The 24,748-nt window shown below is 43.7% G+C and overlaps 2 protein-coding genes and 1 long non-coding RNA gene across 3 annotated transcripts; 2 read left to right on the top strand and 1 right to left on the bottom strand.

Annotated features, from left to right (window-relative positions):
* The first annotated feature begins 21 nt into the window (after positions 1-21).
* Positions 22-11,678, top strand: LOC113972154 (nucleolar RNA helicase 2-like). The gene is made up of 15 exons (XM_027692943.1): positions 22-114; positions 244-507; positions 1,595-1,670; positions 2,652-2,830; positions 3,702-3,819; positions 4,040-4,225; positions 4,561-4,706; positions 4,950-5,099; positions 7,182-7,343; positions 7,908-8,027; positions 8,523-8,596; positions 9,349-9,508; positions 10,296-10,430; positions 10,848-10,892; positions 11,432-11,678. The coding sequence occupies exons 1-15, from the start codon at positions 22-24 to the stop codon at positions 11,597-11,599; spliced, it is 2,076 nt and encodes a 691-aa protein (XP_027548744.1). The 3' UTR covers positions 11,600-11,678.
* Positions 11,679-12,445: 767 nt separating this feature from the next.
* On the top strand, positions 12,446-23,499 carry KIF1BP (KIF1 binding protein). The gene is made up of 7 exons (XM_027692947.1): positions 12,446-12,819; positions 14,848-14,946; positions 17,838-17,917; positions 18,031-18,214; positions 19,329-19,413; positions 21,147-21,259; positions 21,964-23,499. Exons 1-7 carry the CDS (start codon positions 12,475-12,477, stop codon positions 22,840-22,842), a joined length of 1,785 nt encoding a protein of 594 aa, XP_027548748.1. The 5' UTR covers positions 12,446-12,474; the 3' UTR covers positions 22,843-23,499.
* Positions 12,956-18,174, bottom strand: LOC113972158. The gene is made up of 3 exons (XR_003535781.1): positions 18,065-18,174; positions 16,760-16,851; positions 12,956-13,429 (listed from the first exon to the last, which is right to left on the bottom strand). It is a non-coding gene; the product is annotated as an uncharacterized LOC113972158 (long non-coding RNA).
* Positions 23,500-24,748: the final 1,249 nt, after the last annotated feature.

The following is a 24,748-nucleotide window of genomic DNA, read 5'->3' as shown; positions in this document are numbered from 1 at the left end:
CCCGGGGAGCAGCCGCCAGCCATGCCCGCCGCCGAGCCCGAGCACAGCCCCGCCGAGCCGCAGGCGCCTGCCGCCGCCGAGCCGCTGCGCCGCGGCCGCCGCAGGAAGGCCAAGGTGGGAGCACCACGTGCGGCCGCGGGGGCGGCCATTTTGTGCGGGCTTTGGGGGGCTTGGTGTCAACTCGGGGCGGGCGGGACCGCGGGGAGCGGGTTCCTCCGGGTAACGGCGGCTTTCCCGCGGCAGGACGAGGGCGCGGAGAGGAAGGTGAAGCGGCGCGGTAAGGCCGAGGGCGAGCAGGCGCAGCCCGAGGAGAGCGGGCTGGGGGATGGCGACCTCGAGCCGCCCCTGTCCAAGAAGACGAAGAAAATCAAGGAGAACAGCAGCGGTTTGGTGGGAGAGAGCGACGTCGCACAGCACGCCCTGGAATCTTCCTCCACTGCGAGCGACAGCGGGACAGCCCCGGCTGCCCAAGGCGGGGCCGGCGGAGAGCAGGACAGCGACGCCGAGGTAGGGATGCTCTGGCAGCAGAGCCCTGGTCTTGATTAATTAGCGTCCTGCTGGTAGTTAGTGAGCTACCTACTGGGCGCTGTGTGGAGACTTGAGGTGCGAGGGCTGTGGGAGTGTGAGGCAACTGTCCTAGGCAGCTTATTCCGCTGTTCCACGCGTCGGGAGTGCCCAGCATCCTGCCCCTCATCGTGCCTGTTCCTGCGGGGCTGAGTGAGGCGCGGCAGCACATGCACCTACACGTGGGAACTGGCTCTCCACGTGCTTTCCCCCTCGCGGTGGATGCCGAGTGTTTGGAGCAGCGTGTCCTGCAGTGCAGGAGGCTGGATAGCAGCGCGCAGTTCCCGTGTGCTCCTCACCTTCGTGTCGCAGCTTGTTCTGTGTCTCGCAGCATAAAGGTTTCTCCCTGCAGCACGGGCAGTCACCATCCCAGAAACGTGCTTTGTGCTGTGACGGCACTTTCTCTGCTGGCAGGACGTCTGAAGAAGTATTTGGCGAGGTGTCCTGTAGGGGAAGGTTATCCACGTTAATTCCCATTTCATCTGTGGCTTCGCAGATACGTGCATGGGGGCCCTGCAGGTTGCCTTGCCCTGTGTAGGGCCTTCTGTGGGTAGTTTTGTGTTTCAGGTGGGAACGTGAATCAAGAGATTTTGTACTTTTTGTACATTGGGTGTAACAATGGATCTTTGAAGTAAAAGCTAAATTGTGAGCTTTAAGTATTTAGCGGTGTTTAAAGTTCAAAGCTCTTTGCATGTTATACTGACTAGGTGTCTTTTAAAAAGAAGTTCCTGCTTTGCACACCGAATTGTGACACCAAGTATGTTTTGTTGTGGAAAACAGTTTTCTAATGGTTTCAGTGGACCCTAAGTTAAGACTTTTAACAAATAGTTTGCCTTTTCTGATTTGCCGTGCATATATGCACAAGTACCTGCATCAAAAAGGTTTTCTTTTTCTTTAAACAGGAAGGAGGTAGATGGTGAAATTGTGGTGCTAAAGGCAATGTACCACTTTTCTTGAGTGTCTGTGTAGGGAATGTTATGTGCTTATCTCTGAGGGCTAATAGATCTTTTTTTTTTTTTAATCCTGTTAGGAGCTGACAGAAGAAGCAAAGGAAGGCGCCTTCTCTAATTTTCCTCTCTCCCAAAACACTGTCAACCTTCTCACAGGTTAGTTAACGGGGCAAAAGCTATTTCTGTGAATGTTTGCTTAGAATTGCACTCTGTTACCTGCATAAGTAGAAGCCCAAGGGTAGATTATTCTAAATCATCTTACATTTATTGTGTGGTAAGAATATGCATATGAGCAGTCACTGTAGACTGAAAAAATCTACTGGTTTTAGTAGGCAAAAAGTTTCTGTTTTGTTCATTTTGAAGTGCCCTAAGGTGAATTTCTTATTCTGTGCAGTGATTATTCCTTGATCTACATTTTAGAGACAGGGTTTCTTTTCTTGTCAGCATCATTCCACTTACTGTGTATCTTTACTTCTCTTCCTATGTCTGCTCTCTAAAATATTGCTTCTTAAATAAGCTTAATGGAGTTTTGTGTGCGAAGACTATTTGCCTCCTGTGAATGGGTTGTCTGTGATTATTCTCATACTTTTGGGCATTTTCATCTCTCTTCTCAATTAGTTTTGTAATTGCTGTAGGCTTCTTGTCCTCTGTGTTGGGAAGCTGTGCAATTCTTGTTCCTCAGACAAAAATTCTCCGTGTTCCTTTACGTTTTCCTTGCTCGAAAGTTTCTCCTAGATATATTGTTTCATTTCCACTGTGCAAAATCTCTCTGAAGTTTTGGAATGTTTTAGAACAAACGCCCTCACCTACTCCCCACCTTCAAAACTGAGCTACCACAAAATCTTGGGCTGTATCAGACAAAATGTGTTGGGTTTAGTTTCCTTTCTCTCCTGTTGTCTTATACCACATATCCCAAAGAAGGCTGTATTTCATTGTGGATACTCAGCTCTGTGTTTGGAAGTGGAATACCTTTTGGTCTAGAGCAGGAATAAAATATAAAGATACGTGTTTTTTTCTAGGTCGTGTCTCCTGTTGTGTACAGAATTTGACATGATGTGCCCTGTATTTTGGGCTGTTTATGAGGGCTTCTAATTGTTTGTTCAGCTTTTAGTGAAACCTGTTTCAATTATCTTGCAGCTCGAGGTGTAAAATACCTGTTCCCTGTGCAAGCGAAGACTTTCCAGTCCATATATGATGGCAAAGACCTCATTGCTCAAGCTCGAACGGGAACCGGGAAAACCCTTTCCTTTGCTCTTCCACTGATTGAAAAACTCCAGAGTGTCTCACAGGATGGGAGAAGAGGCCGTGCACCCAAAGTAACTTACCACCTAAGGGTTAACTCCAAAACCTAAGAGCATGGCAGGTTTTGAAAGCAGTTTTACTATTGCTTTGGGGATTTCTGCCTCAATTCACTGAGGTGGTTTCTCACTATAAATTCCATGGTGATGATGGAAGGCTTTTGGGGTTTCCTCCTCTCTTCCCCCCACGTGTGGAGACTCAACAGATGCAATTCCAGAGATGGAATTGGTAACCAGGTGCCAGTGATCAGATATCCTATTCCCGTGCAAATGCAGTGTATCGTTAGACTGCAGAAATGGTAATAGTGGGCAGACTTGTCCCTTCTTTCATCCTTCTGTTTTATTAACTTCAAAGGCAGTGTAAATTTTAAATTCTTATTTTCTGAAGGATTTAAAGAGAGAAAATCAGCACTTTATGAGTTCATTCTTAAAATGCTGGGGGAAGGGTAAATACCTGAGGAAGGCAGGCAGGTGGGGAGGACGGATACATGGCTAGAGTGCATCATGCTGTGTATCTGTTGAAATCTTACTAGTCCAGATTTAGTAACTGCTCTTACCCCTTAATGCTGAGCTGCACCTTCATTGCCCTTGGTAGTGTTACTAAAGTGTCTTATCTGGCTCTAACTTAAGAAGAAAAAGTATTGCTGTTCTACATCTCAGTTATCTTGCAATGCTTTGCCTCATTTCCTCTTATTGCCTCTGAGGCTGTCTTGGCAGGCTCCAGGATGCAGGGAATATTGCCGGGATGGTGGGAAGCTGTGGGCACCTCTGCAACAAGTGTAGAATAAAAGTGGTAGTACAAGCTGTTTGACATGAAGTAAACCCTTTTTTCATCCTACACCCTCTCCCAAGTACAGCTACATTTTTGTCTCTTTTTCACTCCCTGCAGGTGCTGGTTCTTGTTCCAACCAGGGAACTGGCTACTCAGGTAGCCAAAGACTTCAAGAATCTCACAAGGAAACTGTCAGTTGCTTGTTTTTATGGAGGAACTCCATATAAAGAACAGCGTGAGTAACCTCTGTGGAATTACTGCTGGATTGGAGTCGACTTTCTCCAAATGCATTCCATGAATAAAACTCTGCGTTTTCCCTCTTTAGACTTTCACCTCAGTCAGGAACTCAAGTGGCATTGCTTTCAAAGGAAGCACAAGTGTTGCTGTGTACTGCTGACTTTTTACCATGTTGTCTTTTAGCAGTCTGACACTGTCCTTGTTTTCCTGTCTTCCAGTTGATCTCCTTAGAAGTGGCATTGATATTCTGGTGGGAACTCCTGGGCGGATCAAAGACCACGTCCAGAATAGCAAGCTGGAACTTTCTAGCGTGAAGCATGTTGTTTTGGATGAAGTAGATCACATGTTAGACATGGGCTTTGCTGAACAAGTGGAAGAAATCTTAGGATTTGCTTATAAAAAAGGTAAATTCTGAGATCAGGAGAGGGGACAATGTAGAAAACACAGTTATGCTACTTTAAAAAACTGCTGTTGCACCCCCAACTCGAATTCTTTGTGTGATGCTAGTATCAGTCCTCAGAAAAGGGCAAGGTAGAATTGGAAAAGGTTCAAAGCAAGGTGACAGATGGCTGAAGTCTTTGCCTTTGCTGACTAAAGGATACTTAAAATATTTTCATTGCTTTTAAGTTTTCTTGTTACTGACTTAGTGCACATAGAAACCTGTCCATTTGATAACAACTTTTCTGTCAGTTCTCGAGTGTCAGAATCTGTGTCTGAAATCGATGGTGTTTCCTTCCAGGCTCTGAGAACAACCCTCAGACACTGCTGTTTTCTGCGACTTGTCCGCGGTGGGTTTATGATGTAGCAAAAAAGTACATGAAAGATGAGTATGAACAGATTGACCTGATTGGAAAGAAGACCCAAAGGACAGCCACAACTGTGGAGGTGGGTGATTGTGCTGCAGAGCAGTGCAGGTCCTGAGAGCAAGTGGCCTCAATGAAACGGGTTGTGCATTGACTTTACAAATGCGGGTGTGGAATGACTTTTCACGTGATTGACATACAGATTTTGTAAGCAAAGCTTTCATGGGGGGGCAGTAGTGTTTGCAAGCTTAACAAAATGTTTTCTTGGTTCCTGTGCATGACTGAGATTTAACACAGGCGGTGGTCACGTTTCCTTCCCAAACAGCACTTGGCAATCCAGTGCCGCTCCTCTCAGAGAGCAGGAGTTCTTGGGGACATCATCCAGGTCTACAGTGGCAGCCGTGGGCGGACCATTGTCTTCTGTGAGACCAAGAAGGAGGCAAATGAGCTGGCCATGAATGCCTCACTCAAACAGGTACTGAACGGGGAGCAGGGGTTCAGATGTTCAGGGGTTGGATGCCCTGAAATAAATAGGAGGTTGAACTGTGTGGATGAGTTGTTTCTGTGGGTGGTGGTTTTAAGACTTATAAAGCTGTTTCTAAAGGTAGAGCTTTGCAGTTAAAATATTCTCTTGGCTGTGATTATGAAATTATTCCTTTGGCTTTAAAATCATATAGGACACAATCAATAGGAAATATGCAGCTTATGCCGAATAAGCTGGAGACAGTTGTAATAAACAGAAACTAGTGTAGTGCACAGATCCCATCCCATTAGTGTGCTTTCTGGATTCCCATATCTTAATGGCATTTATTCTTTGAACAGTCATTAGGAAAATCCACCTAAAATGGTAGAATGGAATGTCTTGTTGCCCTTGGAAGGTCCATCAATAGTTTGTTCAGAACCCAGGTGTATTGAGCGGGTCTTCTATTCTTGCTTTTTTTAAGTGTGGGGGAAAGTGCTGCATATTTTTCAGAGAAAATCCCATTAGATACTTAATACTGATTTATGGAGAAAGAGCAGTGGTGGGAATACATGATTTACCCCATATTAGATGATTGTCACATACCATCCACGTTAAAAACTTGCAGCAACAATTTTTGCCTGTTGGCCCTGCTGCTTGCACAGTAAATCCAATCACTTTGTTCTTGGGTCAGTGTGTGACATGTTTTTCTCTTACACTGGTGAGTTCTGCTTTAGCATGCTACTCAGTTGAATTCGGAGCTTGTTGCTCTTCCCTTTCTCCTTGTTAAACTTCAGTCTGTTTCCTCTGCCATTAAAAGTGGAGGCTGTTCAGATCACCTGTAGGGTTTGGGAACACCCTGAAAAGTTCACTTAAGTTTCTGCGGGTTTTGGGATGGCTTCCCAGAGAAAGGATGTCATGAATGAGTGTTTTAGGTGGCTTGAAGCATCACTGGCAAAAGCAAGTTTGATATTGAAGTGAAAGTGTGACAAAGTTCATTGGCTTGATAGGGTTCACTCTGCAACCTAGTGGATGGTTAAAGCACACAGAGAAAAATAGGACTAAAATCAATCCATCTGAAATGAAGAGAAGCTAAAAATTATCTGTGTGGAGGTTAGGGGTGAAAAAAAGGGTAAGGATAAATAGGATTAAGGGAGACACTCTCCTTGAGTCACAAGGTTCAGAGTGGACCCCTTTGCCAAACAGCCCTGAAGGTGACCAGTGGTTTAGGCCTAAAGGTTTTAACAGCACTTAAACAATAGCTTAATTTAAACAGTTTAACAAAAGATTCACACAGAGTTTATTACAGCTCAACAGTAACTCACTCATAGGCCTAACTTGCTTATGAATTGAACGTGCTTAAGGAGTTCCCCCCGAATTCAGTGGAGCAGGTCCAATGCCTTTTCATCTTCTCAACATGTGAAGGCCTGGGCCTTGAGAAGGGGGTGTCAGCACAGGATCCAGCATTTGGTGCTGCTCCTCCAAGAATAGCAAACTTGAGGGTCACAAGAGAGATGGGTTTAGTCATAGTTCTTTTCCATCCTGGCTGCAATTCAGGTCAATAATAACGAAAATGTTGTTCCACTTGAGTTGTGTTGCAGGCGAGAAAAATAAAGTTTCCAAGGCTGTTCATTACAAAGCAGGAGCTCATTAGGCAGTACAAGTTCCTGGGAGCAGACAGTGTTTCTGATGAGCTCTGGAAGAGCTCAGCCCAGCTGCTGTTCATCAAGGCTGAGGCCTAATTAGCATCTCTGCGGTCACAGTGCTGCCTGAGGAGGGAGCACCTCCACAAGAGAGAGAGGTCTCTCGCTACCTCTTGACAAGCATTGCTTTAGTAACATTGCTTCCATTTGTTCCCATGGAAGTAAAAGGTGAGGTTGGGCCTCCTTGGCATGTCATACTGAAAAATTAGGAGTGTTATTGTTCCAGAGAAAGATCAAGCCACAAAGTAGGATACTTTATATTCTTTTGGTATCAACTCTGTAATTATGTTGTGTTGCTCTGCACCGTGTTTTGGGGTTTGTAATTAAATGTGTGTAGATAATATGGCCTAGACTCCCCCTCTAAATGCTTGTGAATGGTTTGTTACACTGACAGGATGCCCAGTCCTTGCATGGAGACATTCCACAGCAACAGAGAGAAGTTACATTAAAAGGCTTCAGAACTGGTGTGTTTGAAGTTCTGATTGCAACAAATGTAGCTGCCCGTGGTTTGGATATTCCTGAGGTTGACCTTGTTATACAGTGCTCACCACCAAAAGTAAGTGATTAAGGGAAACTAAAATTGTTGAGGGTTTTTTGTGGTGCCACAATGGTGGGTTATTTTTCTGTTTCACCAGACATATGTTCCAGTTCACAAATGAAGTGGATTTTTCTGTAAATGCCAGACCTAAAATTTCCTTGTTAAACTTTGTGATTTTGAGCTTTGATTAAATTAAAAGTGTTGGGTTTTGTTTACTCTGGAAAGTTGTAAGGCAGGTTTTGACATTGTTTCAGCTTTTCTGAATGCCTTCTGAGTGTGGTTGAGTTCCATTGCAATTCTAAAATTCTCCTGCTGTCTTTTTCTTCTTCTAAAACTCCAATGAAGCTTTTTATTTAAAAAAAATAAAAATGTATGTCACTAGTGTTTGTTAAAGCTGAGCAGCATACTTGGGTGGGGCAACGTACCCAAACCTAGGTGGTTTATGTGTAGTTACCAGTTTGGGTGTAAACACAGAATGCATCACTCCTTAGGCTTCTGAATTAGAACTTAGCTTGCATTTAATCTGAAATGTCAGCAGTTGAATGACATTAGATTTTCTCCTGTTGATCTGAATTTCTGAAGGATGTTGATTCCTACATCCACCGTTCCGGGCGGACGGGCCGCGCTGGCCGGACCGGGATCTGCATTTGTTTGTTTCAGAGAAGAGAAGAAGATCTTCTGAAACAAGTCGAGCACAAAGCGGTGAGTTCTGCCTCAAACCTCTGCTTAATGAAATTATTCAGCTCCTACAAGGATCCGGCCACTCTTAGACTCTGTAACCATGGGCTGCTTGTGAGTCCAGTATGGCACTCATGTCCCATGGCCTGGTAGGCCTCAAATGTTGCTATTTGGTGTTTGTAAACGCTTTTGTATCAACGTGTTCTTGTGTCTCAGGAGTTTTTGGATGTTGGCAGTCCTCTGTGGATGTCAGCAGGCAGGCTGGGAATGCATGAGGGAGGAGACCATGCCTTGCATTACAGTTTGCATGTACAGTTTGCATGTACATTGGAGTAAAGTAGCTCCAGATAAACAAAGCCAGGAATTTAAAAGCTTTATTTTACCTTTGGAAATAACTTAAATAGAGAGTATATTGATCTCCTAGACAGTAAGTAGAGGTCTCAGTAATGTGACTTAGGTAGGATTGAATTGTAGAGTGCTGAAAATACCTTTAACTGTAATTTGTTTTCTTGATTTCAGGGGATTACATTTAAGCGTGTGGGCGTTCCCTCTGCTACAGATGTAATTAAAGCTTCAACTAATGATGCCAAAAAGTAAGTTTATTTGCCTGTTCTTAGAAAAGGTCTAAAGATGTTCCTCTAGATACTGTTAATGCAAAGCCTTAAGGGATCAGAGCTGTATGTGGGCATACCCATACAGGCTTTGTCTGTGTTGTTGAAGTCAACTGCTTTGTGAGTAGACATCCTAAGATGGTCTCAGTAAACCTCTGTGTGCTGAACATAGACCTTTTCATAGAACATAATGTTCTCTAAGTTCTTGCAAAAATTAACCTTTGTTTGTATCATCAGAAACCAGTAATAGATCAGGAAATTACTGTCATGAGGGGAAACTGATTTTGTCTGCTCAGATGATACAGTAGCAGCGTGTTAAGAGCAATACCTGGTGTGACCAGGAGTTACTCTGCAGTAGTGAGGGTGTTTTAGCCCTGTCCTGTGTTTCTTTGTGTTGTTTTATTCCCAAGGGTTGTGTTTTTTATATTCCATGCATTTCTGTTTATATTTGCTGCCCCATTGGTCAAAATTACATTGAAGCAGATTAAAATAATTAGTGAGGATTTGACCAGTGCAAAGCAGATGATGGGCGTGGTGTTGGGTGCACTGTACTGAGAAAGGGTGGGAGGTGCCAGGGTACCCAAAGGAGCATTACAGAAGTAGCCGTTCTTAGTTCCCATCTTTTTTTTTTGCTTGCCTTTCCCAGAAATAACCAATTTAGGCGATGCCTTAAACACGACTGCACTTCACACTGGCATTTTCTGATCTCTTCAACTTTTGTTGTCACCATGTAGGTTGCTGGAGGCCATTCCTGCTTCTGCAGTCGACTACTTCAGAAAATCTGCTGAAGAACTCATAGAGGAGAAGGGAGCAGTGGCTGCCCTGGCTGCAGCCCTGGCCCATATTTCAGGGGCAGCTTACATCCAGCAGCGCTCCTTGCTCAACTCCACGCCTGTGAGTGACTGTGCCCCATGGTTAAGGGGAATGGATGTGTGAACTGCTTGTGTCCAGTCCATGTGTGGCACCTTCTTCCCAGGCATTTTCAGTAGGGTTTCTGAAGAGCTGGCACCCCCAAGCTCCTGATTTTTTTTGCTTGTTACTTAATTGAAATCAGCTCTTACTGGGAGGAACTCGTAATCTGTAAATTTCCTTGTGATGAAAGTTAAAAGAATTTCTCCAGAGGCTGACGTGGCAGAAGACTGATGTTCTAAGAGAGTTTAACTAATGACATTTTACAAGCAAACAAATTGATTTGTGCTATTGTAGTTTTCCCTTATCAGGAATCTTTTTACATTTTTGTAGTATTTCAAGTATAGCATGTGATTACCTGATCTCAAAGACATCTTTAACTGAAGAAAAGTACAGCCCTTCCTTTTTCTAATGCGTTCAGGGAGAACGTTGCCCACTTCGTTGTGTGGTAGCACAGTTCTGGACATAACATGGTTCTCATATCAGTTTGGGGGTTTTTTACCTGTTTTCTAGCAGTAAGTTTATGTATTGAATAAATGTATCTCTTCTTCTGGCTAAAATGCAGAAATGCTATTAGCCTTCATATCAATGGGCAATCCTAGGTTAGATGGATGCCTTCAGCTTCTTAGGGGGCTTTTGGTTGCTTCACTTTTGGGAAGCTGATTGCTTAGGATAAAATACTGCATAACAAGTTGTTATGTAGTTCATTAGTGATCTACAGGCTATTTGACCCTGTTTAGTCTTGTGAAACGTTTTTCTGTGTCTCCTGCAGGGCTTTGTGACCATGGTGTTGAAGTGTTCCATAGAGATGCACACCATGGGCTATGCCTGGCGGGGGCTCAAAGAACAGCTTGGGGAGGAAGTGGATGACAAAGTGTCTGCAATGCGTTTCCTCAAGGGGAAGATGGTGAGATGGCTCAGCCCTGGGAAGGAGGGATGTGGAGTGGGGTGTGTGTGTGTGTGTGTGTGTGTACACATATGGCCAGTTGGTCCAGTGATGGAGGCAGGAGTTCCAAAATACTGGTATAAAAATTTGGTACCTCGTGGTGCCATGTGAGGCCTGTCTTACTTTTAAACAGGCAGGCTGATGGCAGGCAATGCTGCTGTCAGCACAGAGCATTTGAATCTGCATTTTGTTTTGAGCTTTTCTGTTTTAATTCTCTTCAGTTTATGAAAAGCTTCCCCCAAAAGACCATGCTTTCTGCCACTCCTGGTTTCTACATGTATGAGTGGTTGCAGGTGCTGCCTTTCTGCAGCTGTGTGTCTCTCTCCTTGGATGTATCTTTGGAAAGCACATGCCTCTTTTTTTTTTTCCCTCTTATAGGGAGTCTGCTTTGATATCCCTGTTGATGAACTGAGTAACATACAGGTATGTTTGTGTAGCCAGAGTTGGCTTTAAAACTTGATAATTTGAAATTTGGCAACTGCCATATATAGGGTTGAATATAGGGTGGTTTGGGAGGTTAAGGTTTGTGTTTTAATAAGGACGTTGCATAGACAACAGGGTGATTAGAAAGAGCACAGCACAGTCATTAGAAAATACTCTGTCATGGCTCTTTCTCATTTGTGTTTTCATGATATTACCTGATTTTACTAAACAAAATCTTATGGTCTTTGTCTACTCTGGGTTTTGACCTCTCCAATGAATTTGAGAGTTCCCCAGTTTTCTGTTGACTTCACTCTGTCTTGTCCCTTGTGAGGGTTTATCCTTTGTCACAGGAGTGTGGGTGTTTGCTGGGGGGAATCTGATGACCTATTTTGGCAGGGATGGGATTTGTCTGGAAATGCCTGTGCATTCAGTGGGATTTGTCTGGAAATGCCTGTGCATTCAGTGTTGTTTTTAACGATACAGGTACCTTGGACACTCCTGCAGGCACATAAAGTCTTGTTACATTGATCTTGTTTCAGGAACAGTGGAAGGACACCAGGCGCTGGCAGCTGTCGGTGGCAAAGGAGTTGCCTGAACTGGAAGAGTATCCCCAGGAGGCAGGACGAGGGTTCTCAAAGTTTGGAAATGGAAGGCAAGGCAACTTCAAGAGGAACAGCTGGTTCAAGAGTGGGAACCGAGGACTTTAACAGAACACTCGATTAACCTCCAGTACAGACATGGGACTGAGCTGAATTTTATCAAACAGTAAAAGCCTGTTAGACGCTCCTCTTTGTCTTTATTCCTTGATAAAGCAGCCCGTCTTTGAGGATGACTAAAAACCGTGTTTGCTGAGATAACTGGGTGTTTTGGGAGATTTTTCTTCCTGCCCAGCAAAGCAGCTGCTGTCCGTAAGGGCATTCCTGTCCCGGGGTGGTGAGTGTGCCTGGAAACTTGGCTCTGTGGGGAACAGCACTTATCCAAACACGGACAGCCACCAAACCTCGCCCGTTCAGCAGCCCTTGCATTAAGAAATCTGGTTCTAAAATTTTTTTCAGAAAAATCTGACATCAACCTCTCAGCACCCTTCCTCCAGAGCATCCCATGGATGTCGGGGCTCCGGTTTCCTTTGGGGTGCTTCCGCTTGCCAGCTCCTGTACCACCTGTCACAGACTGAGGGGGGGAATCCCAAAGGGTTGGAAAGATGGGGGCCTGCTGAGGAGGCACTGGATGGCGGCGGGGCAGGTCGGGATCGCTCTGCTGAGGGGGCACTGGATGGCGGCAGGGCAGGATCAGGATCGGGATGGCCCCGCTGAAGGGGTGCTGGATGGCGGCGGGGCAGGATCAGGATCGGGATGGCCCCGCTGAGGGGGTGCTGGATGGCGGTGGGTCGGGATCGGGATGGCCCCTATGAGGGGGCGCTGCGGAGCGGCGGGGCGGGGTCGGGATCGGGACGGCCCCGCTGAGGGGGCGTTGGATGACGGCGGGGCGGGGTCAGGATCGGGACGGCCCCGCTGAGGGGGCGTTGGGTGACGGCGGGGCGGGATCGGGGCGGCCGCGCGGGGCGGGGCGGCGGCGCGGGAAGATGGCGGCGGGCGGCGGGTGGCCCGCGGTGTGCGAGAAGTTCCGCGCCGCCCGCACGCTCTCGGCCGTGGAGTCGCTGAAGGACCCCGAGACGGAGCCGTACCGCTCCAAGTACAGCGCCCGGGCGCTGCTGCAGGAGGTGAAGCAGCTGCTGAGCGCCGCCGAGGAGGGCGGCGAGGCGCAGGTGCTGGCCGTGCGGCGGGCCGTGCTGGAGTACGAGCTGGGCGTCAACCACACCGACACCGAGGAGCTGTCGGCCGGCGAGGAGCACCTGCAGCGCTGCACGCAGCTCCTGGAGCCGCACCGCCTGTCCCCGGACTGCGTGTCCCTCTACATCCAGGCCCAGGTGGGCGGGGGAGGCCGCGGGGAGGGGGGAGGTACCCCCGTGTCCTGACAGGCACTGCCTGGGTAACCATCATAAACACGGCCCCGGCCGTCAGTTCCTGCCGGAAGAAATCATTCCCGGGGGCTGGCTGTGGAGGGGGTTTCTGTTTTAAGCCTTCTGCTGATGCCTCTGGGCGTGCAGGGCATCTAAAGTGTGTTCTCGCAATGGAAATCGTGTGTTGACAAAGCAGCGTGTTCCTCGGGACAGACTGAGACAGAACTGGTAAGAGCTGGGCAGGAATAAATTAGTAGAAGACCTCAGTATATCCAGAATTTGTGGTTCCTTAACTCGTTTGTCGTCAAAGTGAAGTTGGGAGATGCTTTTATTGATGTGTAAATAGTAAATTGTTTGCTTTTCAGCCTCATCTGTTCTCTTTTAAGCTATTAAATTTTGTCCCGGATGAGTAAATACAGTTTTGTTGGGGATCGAAGTAATAATATTCATGTCTTTATTCTGAAGAAAATAATACTCTTATCAAAATTAACTCTTGCCACACGAAGATTCACAAAAGGGCCTTTGTGGACCCACTCTGTCATGGCAGCTGGTGTATAGTCAGGTGTCTGTCTCTAGACTGTAAATTAAATAGAGCAGTTATTTAGATGTCTCTGTCAAAAATGGTTGCTCCAGTTAGAAAAGGTTCAGTAGTGCTCCCTTATCAAACATTGCAATACTGTCAAGGAATTGTGTGCTGATGTGGAAAAGCTGCCAGTTAAACAGTGACTTGTCTTATGTCGGCTAAATTAGCGGAGTTGTCTGGAATTGTGAGGTTACATCTGCTCGTCCTTCAGTGCACCACTATGAATCTGTTACTCATTGTAAGGTAGAGATTGCTGGAGACAAAACCAGATAATATCTTCCCACATGTTCCTGGTGGCTCTTGTGGCTGAGGGCCAGGGATTCCACTGTGCTTCTGAATGGTGTGTTGGAAAGCAGCTCTTGTCTCTGTCAGGCAAAAGTTTGCACGGACATTACTGTTTTGGGGCCTTTAGGGAACAGCAGGATGAAGTTTGTTGTGCAAAATTGCCATCAGTGGCCGTACTTCTCCAGATCCTGGGAGTCTAGAGTGTGCTGCCACAGCACTGACTGCTATTTTGAAAGAAGAGCATTCCTGTTTCTGCTTCTGATTTTCTGAGCTTCGTCTCAAGATTGTGTATCACACTTTCTGTCTAATGGAATTTGGTCTGTTCCACTGCTTGGCCTAAGGCAAAGTATTTCAGTTCATAAACAACATGTGATGTGCTTTCTTATAAAAATAACAAAATGAACGGAACCAATAGGGGCACTAGGCTGGCATACAATTACATATTCTAACTATTTTGAAGGTTTGGGGTTTTTTTTTTAGCCCTCTTGGATTTTGTAACAGCGCTGCCTAGGACTTAAATTAGCACATCAGAAATAGATTGTTATTAACACCTTCATCTTATTAATAAAATTAGAGGTAGTTTTTATAAAAGGTGGGTTCACAGATGCAACTTGCTATGTACATTGCTTTAACTTAAATTTGAAGGCAGTAGTCAATAGCTTTTGCATCTTAAAGGCACTTTTCATCTCTTTCTGTTGTTGAAAATTTACAAGCATTCATTCCCAGCATGTCTTTTTCCTGTTAACTTTTTCAATGGAGTCGTGGTAAAAATTTCTAATGTCTTGTCTCTTTTTCTGACATATGTATGTGATGTAAAAGCTGCATGAATTGGATGCGGAATGTGCTTGGAAAAAGCTCATTTTTTGGACACACCAATCCTTACCTGGCAGAATAAACACAGAAAGTTACAGTCAGAGAGGTGAATTTTGTGTGTGAAGTTTGCTGTGTGAGAACCCCTTCTTTTTTGAGCAATTCACAGTGAAGTGGATGGGAACCATTTTTGCTTTTTGAAATTCATTGTATTCGAACACAAATATATGATGAAGACTGAATTGTTTGGAGAAACTGTGTAATGTAAATGGAACACAATGGAAAAATAACTGGTTTTTTTTTTCTTTTACCTTTAGAACAACCTGGGTATCCTGTGGTCTCGAAGGGATGAAATTGAAACTGCACAAACTTACTTGGAATCTGCAGAAGCCTTGTATAACCAATACATGAAAGAGGTACTGTGTTAGCACTGTGGCAGGTCTTACTTTCACTGAAACTGCCACTTGCAGTTCAAGTAATCTTTGAAATAACCATATAATGGAAATTGAGTTTCTGCCCTTTATCCTGGCTGCTGTGGTACCTTTGGCAAGTGACAGGAGTTGTCCTGCTGTATAGGACAAGGCAAACCAGGGCATTACTTGCTGATTTCAAAGTGGAAAATAAGTTTGCTCAAAAATAATGGTCCCTTTTGAAAGCCCTTTAGTAATCCAAAGTTGAAGCCAGGTAGAATCTGGATTTTAAAGAGGACTATTATTAAATCTTATCTTGGAAGTGATGTACAGTGTCAGTCCATTGCTTTCAGTGGGAAGAGGAAGCAAAACTGTAATATTTGGATGGTTTTCTCTGACTGTGCAGTGTTTTGTAGAGGCAAGTAGTTTAGTTCCATATCCAAGAGGACAGTCTTACAAACAGCTAACCCTCTCATGCATATTAAACAACCTTTTGAGCTGTGGATTCCGCTGTGTATCTGACAAAGACTCCCTTGTGCTATTTTTAAGCTCTTTGCAAAGCTGTTTCTACACTGACTTGCCTCAGGGAAAGTTCTTGAGTGAGGTAAAAACATTTGTTGCCTTGAAGGAGCAGTAGCTGTGTCTCAGGACAGCTGTACACGTTGGACAGACCTTAGTTTCATAACATTGCAGTCCAGGTTTTACATGAAGTTGGTTTATAACACAGATGATTCCCATGGAGATCTTTAGAATGGGTTAGTCTTTATTGGTTGGTTACTGCTCTGTTTCCACTGTAGGCCAGCTGTGCTGGCCTACAGTGATTGGAAATGGATCCAGAAAAAAAACCCACTGAAAAACTTCTCAATTTATTTTCTGCCTTGTGGTTCAGTAGAGACACTACATTTCTCTGCAGACCCTCTCTCTAATTAATTCCTGATGATCAACTTTGATATTTATACCCAGCCCTGGCTGTAAATATCATGTGCTTTCACATCACCTCTGAAAGTTTCTGGCATTTGTTCCAGTGATTATGAAATTGGACTGGTACTACCATGGAGTGGGTTAAACAGTGTTGCCAAGTACTTCACATTTTCACTGTGGACTTTTCTGAAACCTGGTTTTTGTTAGTAGTGGCTACTGATATTCCTTCTGTGGCTTTGCTGCCATACATATCTGACTGTTAATAAGCCCATGCCAGATCACTTCCACAGTTTTTCCCCAACATTTTTTTTATTTGCCACTTACAGTTCAAGGCATTGTGTAGCTATACCAAAAGACTTTCTTTTAAAAGAAACTACAGCAAAATAATGTTTCTGTGGTGACTTTATCGGACTTGCGTCATGTTTCTCTGAAAATACTGACTGTACCTGAGATAATCTGCAAAGAATTAATAACTCTCACAACAAATCCAAACCACAGGGCATGGAGGAGCTTGTCTGACTGCTTTACGGTTTATAAAGAGGACTTGAGTTCTTTGCAGTGGTGTTTGATCCTTAGGATTTATACAGCCATTTGTCTTTCACAAATTATAAAAACATGAATATACTTTTCTTAACAGTCCCATTTTTAGGCTGTCAGGAATCCTTCCTGTCAGGGAGCCTTTGGTAAACTGTTGATGACTGAGACATTTTCCTGAGCTTACAAATTGAGTAGGGTGGTTTCCCCCCACTTAAGCAAAACCAAGGCAAGGAGCTTGGGCTAATGAAGTCCACCTAGAAAGGAGAATTGCAGAGCTCTTCCTGAGGATAAGTAAAGGCATAAGGCTTGACACCAGAGGATAAATCTGTAGATGCAGGAAGGAGGCAAGGGTGTTACTTACCATGTCATTTCAGTTGCTTTATTGGCAGGAATAGCTCTAATCTTGCCAGAATATGCTCCAGATCTTGTTAGAAGGTTTGGGAGCCTTTGTATCTAAGGAAAACGAGATGGAGGGTTAAAAACTCACATCTTAAAAACTAATGAGGTATAAACAGGAAAACCTAAAGATTAAAAGATCATATGCAAAAATCTGCACACCTCATGTAGGTTAAACACACTTTAATTTGTCACTATCTGTTTCAGATGCATTTTTTCATTTTTTAAGATGAATAGACCACTTCTATTAAAAGCAAACAAACAGATCCATTCAGGGATTTTTGATGAGAAGCAGCTCAAACATAAGAATATCTTTTCTTCCCTGTAGAGTGCATTCTCTGCCCTTGCTCCTGTTCCTGCCTGAGTCTGTATTATCTTATGCAAAGTATTTATCTAAACTGCTTTTTATTTGTTGCCTTACTTTCTCTTGGGCTAAGAAATAGATGAGGTCAGGAAAGGGCTGGACAAGCTGCATACTGAGACATTGCCTGTTGTCTCACTGGTGTATGTGAGTAAATCACCAGCATGTGTGTATTTGGAGTCCCTTCAGAGCAGTTGATGTTTCCAGCAGCTCTGCTGAGCACTCTGCACAGCGTGTTCTCTGCAGTACTTCCTGCAGGATGTTTTCTTGCTACTGATTAGTGCAGCTGTGCAAACGAATATTTCACACTTGAAGACATGCCTGGTGTTAAATTGGTGCCTCAAACCCTGTACAAAATAAAGATGCCCAGTTACAGTCCTGTGCAACCCAGGCGGAGTATTTCGGGTGCAGGCAGCAAGCACTGTGTTCAAGGATGTAAGCAGAAGTCTTTTACAAGCTGAAAACCTTATCATTCCATGTGGAACTCTGGCCTTTGTGCTCTAAATCTCCTGAGCTTTGTAGAATTGCTCTGCAGACGTGGCATTGAGGTGTAGGTGCATTAAATGAAGCTGGGATTGGAATTTGGGATTGCAAAATGGTAAATGATGTGCAACCAGGAGAGGGAGCACTGTGCTGCAGAGAAAGAAATGTAGTTTGCTGAATGTGTCATGTACCCTTGCAGGATGGAAATCCTCCCCTGGATCCCAGTGAACATTTCATGGCAGAAGAAGAAAAACTTACTGATCAAGAAAGATCCAAAAGGTGGGTGTGGAGCAGCATACCTACGTTATTATTACTTTTTTTTTTAACTATAAGGGTGTATTTAGGGAGGGGGAAAAAAAAGGCAGTCTAAAGAGACTGTTGTGTTTTTCCAGATTTGAAAAAGCCTACACACATACTCTGTATTACCTGGCACAAGTCTACCAGCACCTGGACATGATTGAGAAGGCTGCTCAGTACTGCCACACCACTCTGAAACGCCAGCTGGAGTACTGTGGCTACTACCCAGTGGAATGGGCTCGCAATGCTGCTACTTTGTCACAGTACTATCTCTCCAAGGTCAGGCATCCAGTGTTTATCAGCTGTAATTGTATCACCAGTGTAACTGTCAAGTAAGACAATTGTTTTAAACAGCTGTTTGAGACAGGGCTCCATGCTGAATTTAAAGTGTGCACCTATAAAACCACAAGTTGCCTTCTGACATGAAGCATCTCTCAGTTTTTTTGAGGAGGACGTAGTGGCTTTCCTGTGGTGTTGTGACGGCAATGGGGAAAATGAGCAGGGGTGTAGACATGAGAGAAGCTCTGTAGTTAATGAAGTGTTAGCAATGATGTGATGTTCGTAAGTAAAACTTGAAGGTTATAATAATTTAATTTAAAACTCTTTCTTACATTGTTCTCTTACAATAAAGTTTAAAAACAAAACCATCTGAGGGCCAAGGTATGGCACGCTGTATGTTTCCTCTAAGTTAGTGTCCATTGTACCTTAACATGTGCTTTAGAATTGTCTGAGCCTATGTGAACATTAAAGTGAATATGTAAGTTGGCAGCTATTTGCCTTCACACACGTCTTGACTCTAAATGATCTACTGTTAAGAAATGCTTCAGGTTTATTTAGCAATTTCTATATTCAGGGCTATTCAGATGCTCTTTTCTGACGCTTAAAAAGTTTTCTGCCATACCTTAGCCAGTTAATGGTAATTTCAATAGTAACTAGTAATTTTCATGTGTTTTTGATGCATTGATAGCACTAATCATTAACCAGTGCACTGCCAAATATGGGTAAAGGAACCCAGATCTGACTCAGGGTGTTGACTTGTGTATCCGGCTGTTCCCACTAACAACCCGTGATGGTGTTTGCCAAAAGACATCACTTCCTTCACCGCAGGGAAGTGATGGTGGGGAGATCAGAGCAGAGAGAATGCTCACAGTGTACACAGCTAACGCTAACAGCCAGGCTTGCTGTGGCTGTGGGGCAGAGAGAACAGCTGGTTAGAAAATACTGCGTTCAGTAATAGTTGGGGAGGAATTGTGTGTTTTCTTCCAGTGCCCAGGGGAATGTGGTCCCGAGTCTCTCAGTTCTGTCATTTCATGTACGTTCACTGTCTGGGGGGGTTGGCCAGGCTGAGAGCAGTGCTCGGGCTGCTCAGTGCTGCTGGTTCTGTTTCTCCCAGGAATGCTTTATGGAGGCCCGGCACTGCCTGGCAGCAGCCAGTGTCATCTTCAGCCAAGCGGGACAGGTGCCGTCTGCTGAGGATGGTGAGTTGATGTAGAAGTCTTGAATAAAATTGTTGTGAATTAAGCATCATTGATACATAATGGTAAAACTGAAATTTAACAACATGCATAAAACTTATCCTGGTGTTAATTTTCTAAAATCTTTTTAATTAACAATAAAGTAGAATGCTGCTGAAAATCTGCTGGTACTACAGCTTAAGATTGGCTACGAGTAGACCCAGTGAGAAAACCTCAAGTGCTTGTTGCTGATGTTTCAGAAAGTACCAGAATAAACGTGAAATTTAAACCAATACCAACAACAGTGGGAGTGGCTCTTTTCGTTCATTTGGCCTTGTACATGTGCTGAAAATGCAGTTTAGCTCAGTGATCAGAGGGCAGAGATTGAATGAACCAAACCAGATGCTTCCTGGGAATAGTTTTAAAAGAGAGAGGAAAACTGCAGCTCTTAAAACCCCAAATCCAGAAGGCACTTGAATTGCCTTTTGTTGCTGGATGCTGCAGCCTCATTAATAGCTCTTTTTGGAGTTGTAGCTCCCCTCCTTGTTGCTTGGGCATTGATGCAAAGGAACAACTTGGCAGTTCAGTGTGAAGATCAGTAAAAGAAACTTTTTGAGAACTGACCTCAGTTTTAAGGACTTGTGGTTACATGATAGTGTCAGTGCTCTGTTTTAGGCTTAGTCTTTGCTTACCTACAGCACACCTTTTTGTGTCTGTGCCTCGGGCAACTGGAAGCTTCCAGTCCACAGAGCTTTAACTTGTGGGGAGTGAGCAAGTACAAATCAACTAAGTTTTATCTTGCCTTCCTCCTGCACCAAGTAGGAATCGTGATTTTCCCATTTGTTGTGGTGGAGTAAATGTTTATCCTACCTCCCCTTCCTTTTTGTGGTACAGAGAGCTGGGCTGTGGACTTGCAGGAAGTTCTAATTAGAAAGATCAATGCACAGTCAGCATTGGCCACTCTCAAGCACATTCATTTTATGATGTTAATTGGAATATAAAATAACACAGAGATATTTAGTAAATGTGTCTTTTCTACATTAGCAGTAATTCTTAATTCCTTAGGAACAGCATGATTGGCTCTGATGAAAGATAATGAACGCGGTGGGTCTGAGTCTGAACTGGCTTTTTTTTGGTGAACAGGAATGCTGCTGTCCCTGAGTAATGTCCTCTCATTGTTCAGCTAATTCACTGCCTTCTGCCTGGAGACTGGGAAATAAGCTTTCTTTGAAATCCATTTGGTTTTTGAAAATGTTATCTTGAGACATCAGAAGTGCTGCTGCTTATGATAGTGGGGAGACTGTGGAGAATGTTTGTACCGGGTAGATTAACCAAAGGCAGTTTCCCCTACTTTGTTCCCTTTTTTGTTATCAAGTCTAGGGCCCGTTGCAATACAAATGCCCTTATCCTCCTCAGTTACTGGGCAGGCAGCTGAATCTCAGAAAATGAATTATCCCGATTTCTTTCTCTTATTACAAAGAGACATGAAAATTTTTTCAGTGTAACACCTTCCAGATGAAAGATCTTTCTGAACATGCGTTATGATCTATTTAAGAATTCTTGCATGACGAATCCATGTTAATCTATAGGGGTTTCTACCAGAAATGATATTTTACAGAATTATTATCTAAACCAACATGAACAACAGGTTTCTGTCTAACCATGAGGAAAAATTAATTAAATATGAGTATCATATTCTTTGCTTGAAACATTTGAGGGACTTCTCTAAAAGTTTTTGTGTGTTTATGTCCATTCAGTAGATGAAACGGAGCAGGACCAACACGACCTGCCAGAGAGGAAAGCTGAAATTGCAAGATGCTGGATTAAGTATTGCCTGAATCTCCTGCAAAGCGCACGGAAATTACTTGAGGTAACAGCAAACTTGTTCTGTGGCTGTCATTGTCTAACAGCAAACTAAGCTTGCTTTGGTGTTTGCAGCAGGAATCAATTCACAGTAGATAACAAGCAATAATCAGTTGCCCAGTGAATGACACAACAGATGCTTGCAGTGTATCAAGTGTTCCATAGTGCAGCACTCAGGGATAAGCATGGATAGAACAGCCAGTGCAGTGCTTGTACATCAGCTTCACAAATTTCCCTTATCTCTGCTGCACTTCCTTGCAGCTTGATTTGACAGATCGCTTTTCATTAACTGCTAGTGAGAACATCATCTCAGTATGCACCAGTTTTGTGTGCTGGTGTTCTTATTCATTCAAGCATTTCATTCGTTCAGGTGTTTGTTTCATTCATTCAGACATTCCTTCAGATGTTTAAAACAGCGTTTGCTCAAATGCCTTGCAGAAGCAGAGCCTTTGGGCTTAATGTTTGTTGCTTTGGCTATTTTGTCACACAGGGTAGGGAGACTGAATCATATTAGCTTTATGTTTTTACAGAATCTATACTGTAATTGATTATTTTTGTGACTATAAGGTCTAATATGCCAGTAATAATTTCTCTTCTGTCTTGTTGCTCACTAGTTTATATCTCAAAGGTAACTCATAAATAAAATGATTCAGTGTCAGTCTCTCTTTGTGAGCTACATGCATTTCTAATTAGTATGCTTTCTCATTTCAGGATAACATAGGAGAGCTGGATCCAGACAGGCAGTTGGAACTCAAAGCCCAAAGGAAAAAAGAAGAGGATGAAAAAGAGAAGGGCAGGAAAAAAGCTGTCCTGTTTGGGACAAGTGATATATGTGACTCTGTCTTAGCCATGGAAGAGAAAGTGAGCAGTGTATATCCTTTAGATTTTCAGGAAGCCAGGGAAATCTTCCTAGTTGGTCAGAACTATGTTCAGGAAGCAAAAGAGTTCTTTCAGGTGGATGGTTATGTTACTGACCATATTGAAATTGTTCAGGATCACAGTGCTTTGTTTAAGGTCCTTGCTTTCTTTGAAGAAGACTATGAGAGGCGCTGCAAAATGCACAAGCGTAGGATAGACATGCTGGAGCCCATCTATGCAGACCTGAACCCCCAGTACTACCTGCTCATCTGCAGGCAGCTCCAGTGTGAGCTGGCTGACACCTACTATGAGATGATGGATTTAAAGGTAGCTATTGGTAACAGGTTAGAGAAACTAGACTCCCACACAGTTAAAAAGATTAATTCTCTGGCTCAGTTCGCAATCAAATATTACGAACTGTTCTTGGATTCTTTGAGGAACCCTGATAAGGTGTTTCCTGAAAAGCTCGAGGAAGATGTTCTTCGCCCTGCAATGGTGGCTAAATTTCATATTGCACGACTGTATGGTAAGCTTATTACTTCAGATAGCAAAAAGCAACTGGAAAATATGCAGACATCATTGGAATATTATACATTTCTGGTAGACTATTGTGAGAAGTACCCTGATGCTGCCCCTGCCGTTGAAACTGAACTAGAACTCAGTAAGGAGATGGTGACTCTGCTTCCAGCAAGCATGGAGAGGCTAAGAGCAAAGCTGTCTCCGTGTGTATAAATATTTGCCTTGGAGGAGATGGGCACTATTAAGATGGTTTTCTGTCCAAGCCAGTGCTGTCAGACAGCTCCCATCCTGATTGATAGAATAAGGTGTCTGCAGCGGTGTCCACCTAGAGCCTGCAGTAGTGTGACCTTGTGACAAACTCAGAGCTCTCCTTGTCCGTAGCTCACCCACACCAGTGGTATAAACTCTAAATGTAAAGTATAAGTCCAGCTAATGCTTTGTACTGTTCATCCTGTATGTAAATATGAACCTTTTCTCCCTGATGGCTTTTTCCTTCAGCGTATGGTTCAGTTTCTAAATGTAGTGCTGTATGATAATAGTTTCTTTTAAAAGAATTTGCTTCTCTAAGAAATTTTTTTCTAATATACCTGAAGCACGTTCTTCCAAATAGAATGCATTTTATCTCTTCTAATGTTTGTCCCCAGAGAACTTTATCCACGTGAAGGGAACTTGTTTTCAATATTTATTTTGTATGTTGCTCAGTGTTTTCTTCTTTTCCCTTGTTAATCAAAACCTAGTTGATAGAGGCTCAATAAATGGACTAGCTTGGCTAAATGTTTCTTCAGAGTCCTTAGAATTCTGTTTCCTGTGTCTTACTAAGATACGATACACATTTCAGCTTTGGCCAAAATAAATGGTTGTGAAAGTGTTTCCATATGAGTGTCTTCAGTAAAAACACATGAGCAGCTAAGTGCCAGAAGTAAGAGCAAGAAAGCAGCAAACTTTCTTTGTGGTGGGAGGAGATTCCCTGCTCTTAATACACTGTAGAGAATTCACAGCTTACAGGTTCTGTGCTCTACTGCTCCAAACGTTTGCCTAATACAGCTTAAAGTCCTGGGATGCCATGGATGGCTTCGTGTGTTGTCTTAGCAGGAGCTGCAATTTGGGACCTCTCTGAAATGCAGGCAGAGCATTGTCCAACTGCATGGTAAGAGTTGATGGTCAGCAGTGCCAGGAGACACAGGGAAGGTGAAGGGACAATGTGACAGGCTGTGCAGTAGTGGGCCAGTGGGCACCAGCAGCTTTATCACTGACAGGGTGATAAGTTGGGAAGATGTTTGCAATAATAGAGGAGAATACTCAAAACAACTGGATTATTCTGGAAAATAAGGCAGGGGAAAGAAGATGTTTGCTTGGAAGGTGTGAGGGCACGTGCAAAGCAAGAAATCATGTACATCTTAAATGTGTGGTGAAAGTCCCTCCTGCAGAGAGTTCTGCAGGCTAGACTGCTAACCACAAAATAGGCCAACAAATGGGTGCTGGAAATGAGCAGCAGCAAAACTCAAAACTAGACCAGCTCCTTGCGTGCACATAGAATCAGGGTGTGTGCACGTGCATGAGTGTGTTGTTTCTGTTTAACTAAATAATTGTCTAGTCAGCCTTCAGGAGTTTCATTTCTGCTGTCAGATCTTTAATTCAGATTTTCTTGTGGCCCGAAGGTAGGGCAGACAGTTTCTAAGTGTAACATTTCTCAGCAGGCTGTATTGCACATTATTCTTCTCTGATTTCAGTTAAAGCTAGTACACACTTTTACCACCATCTCAAAAGTTAAAATTTTTTCTACTAACTTTTATTTTCATATTCATGTAAAATAAGTCAATACGTTTGGGGTAGTTGTGTATTTTTTTTTCTATACCTTAAGCAATTTTTTTTTAGAGCAAGGATTGCTTCATCTTAGTTTTCCTGTAGTTTGGGGAATGATAGTTTGTGGGCTATCGCAGCATACAAAATCATCTTTTTTTCCCCTGTTATAGCCTTCAAATACTGGTATGAAGTGAGTTACCAACAGGGTAGGCAAAGCTGAGTGAAATGCAGGGTATGTATCCCTTTTAAACAGCAGCTGGGTGCAGAGGAGCACCCTGAACCCACCAAAATCCTAGTGAGAGCTCAGCAGACAGGT

Source organism: Neopelma chrysocephalum, unplaced genomic scaffold (genome assembly GCF_003984885.1).
Source record: "Neopelma chrysocephalum unplaced genomic scaffold, ASM398488v2 Primary Assembly neopelma1_89, whole genome shotgun sequence".
In the NCBI taxonomy this organism is placed as follows: Eukaryota; Metazoa; Chordata; class Aves; order Passeriformes; family Pipridae; genus Neopelma; species Neopelma chrysocephalum.
The sequence above is the reverse complement of the archived record's forward strand: the minus strand, read 5'-3'. Positions and strand labels throughout refer to the sequence as shown.

What these genes read in the sequence shown, in the direction of transcription:
- KIF1BP (XM_027692947.1), top strand. Translation starts at nt 12,475, where the DNA reads ATGGCGGCGGGCGGCGGGTGGCCCGCGGTGTGCGAGAAGTTCCGCGCC. An exon ending in CCCTCTACATCCAGGCCCAG is followed by an intron (nt 12,820 to 14,847) that starts GTGGGCGGGGGA and finishes TTTTACCTTTAG; the next exon opens with AACAACCTGGGTATCCTGTG. An exon ending in ATAACCAATACATGAAAGAG is followed by an intron (nt 14,947 to 17,837) that starts GTACTGTGTTAG and finishes GTACCCTTGCAG; the next exon opens with GATGGAAATCCTCCCCTGGA.
- LOC113972154 (XM_027692943.1), top strand. Translation starts at nt 22, where the DNA reads ATGCCCGCCGCCGAGCCCGAGCACAGCCCCGCCGAGCCGCAGGCGCCT. An exon ending in CACTGTCAACCTTCTCACAG is followed by an intron (nt 1,671 to 2,651) that starts GTTAGTTAACGG and finishes ATTATCTTGCAG; the next exon opens with CTCGAGGTGTAAAATACCTG. An exon ending in GAAGAGGCCGTGCACCCAAA is followed by an intron (nt 2,831 to 3,701) that starts GTAACTTACCAC and finishes CACTCCCTGCAG; the next exon opens with GTGCTGGTTCTTGTTCCAAC.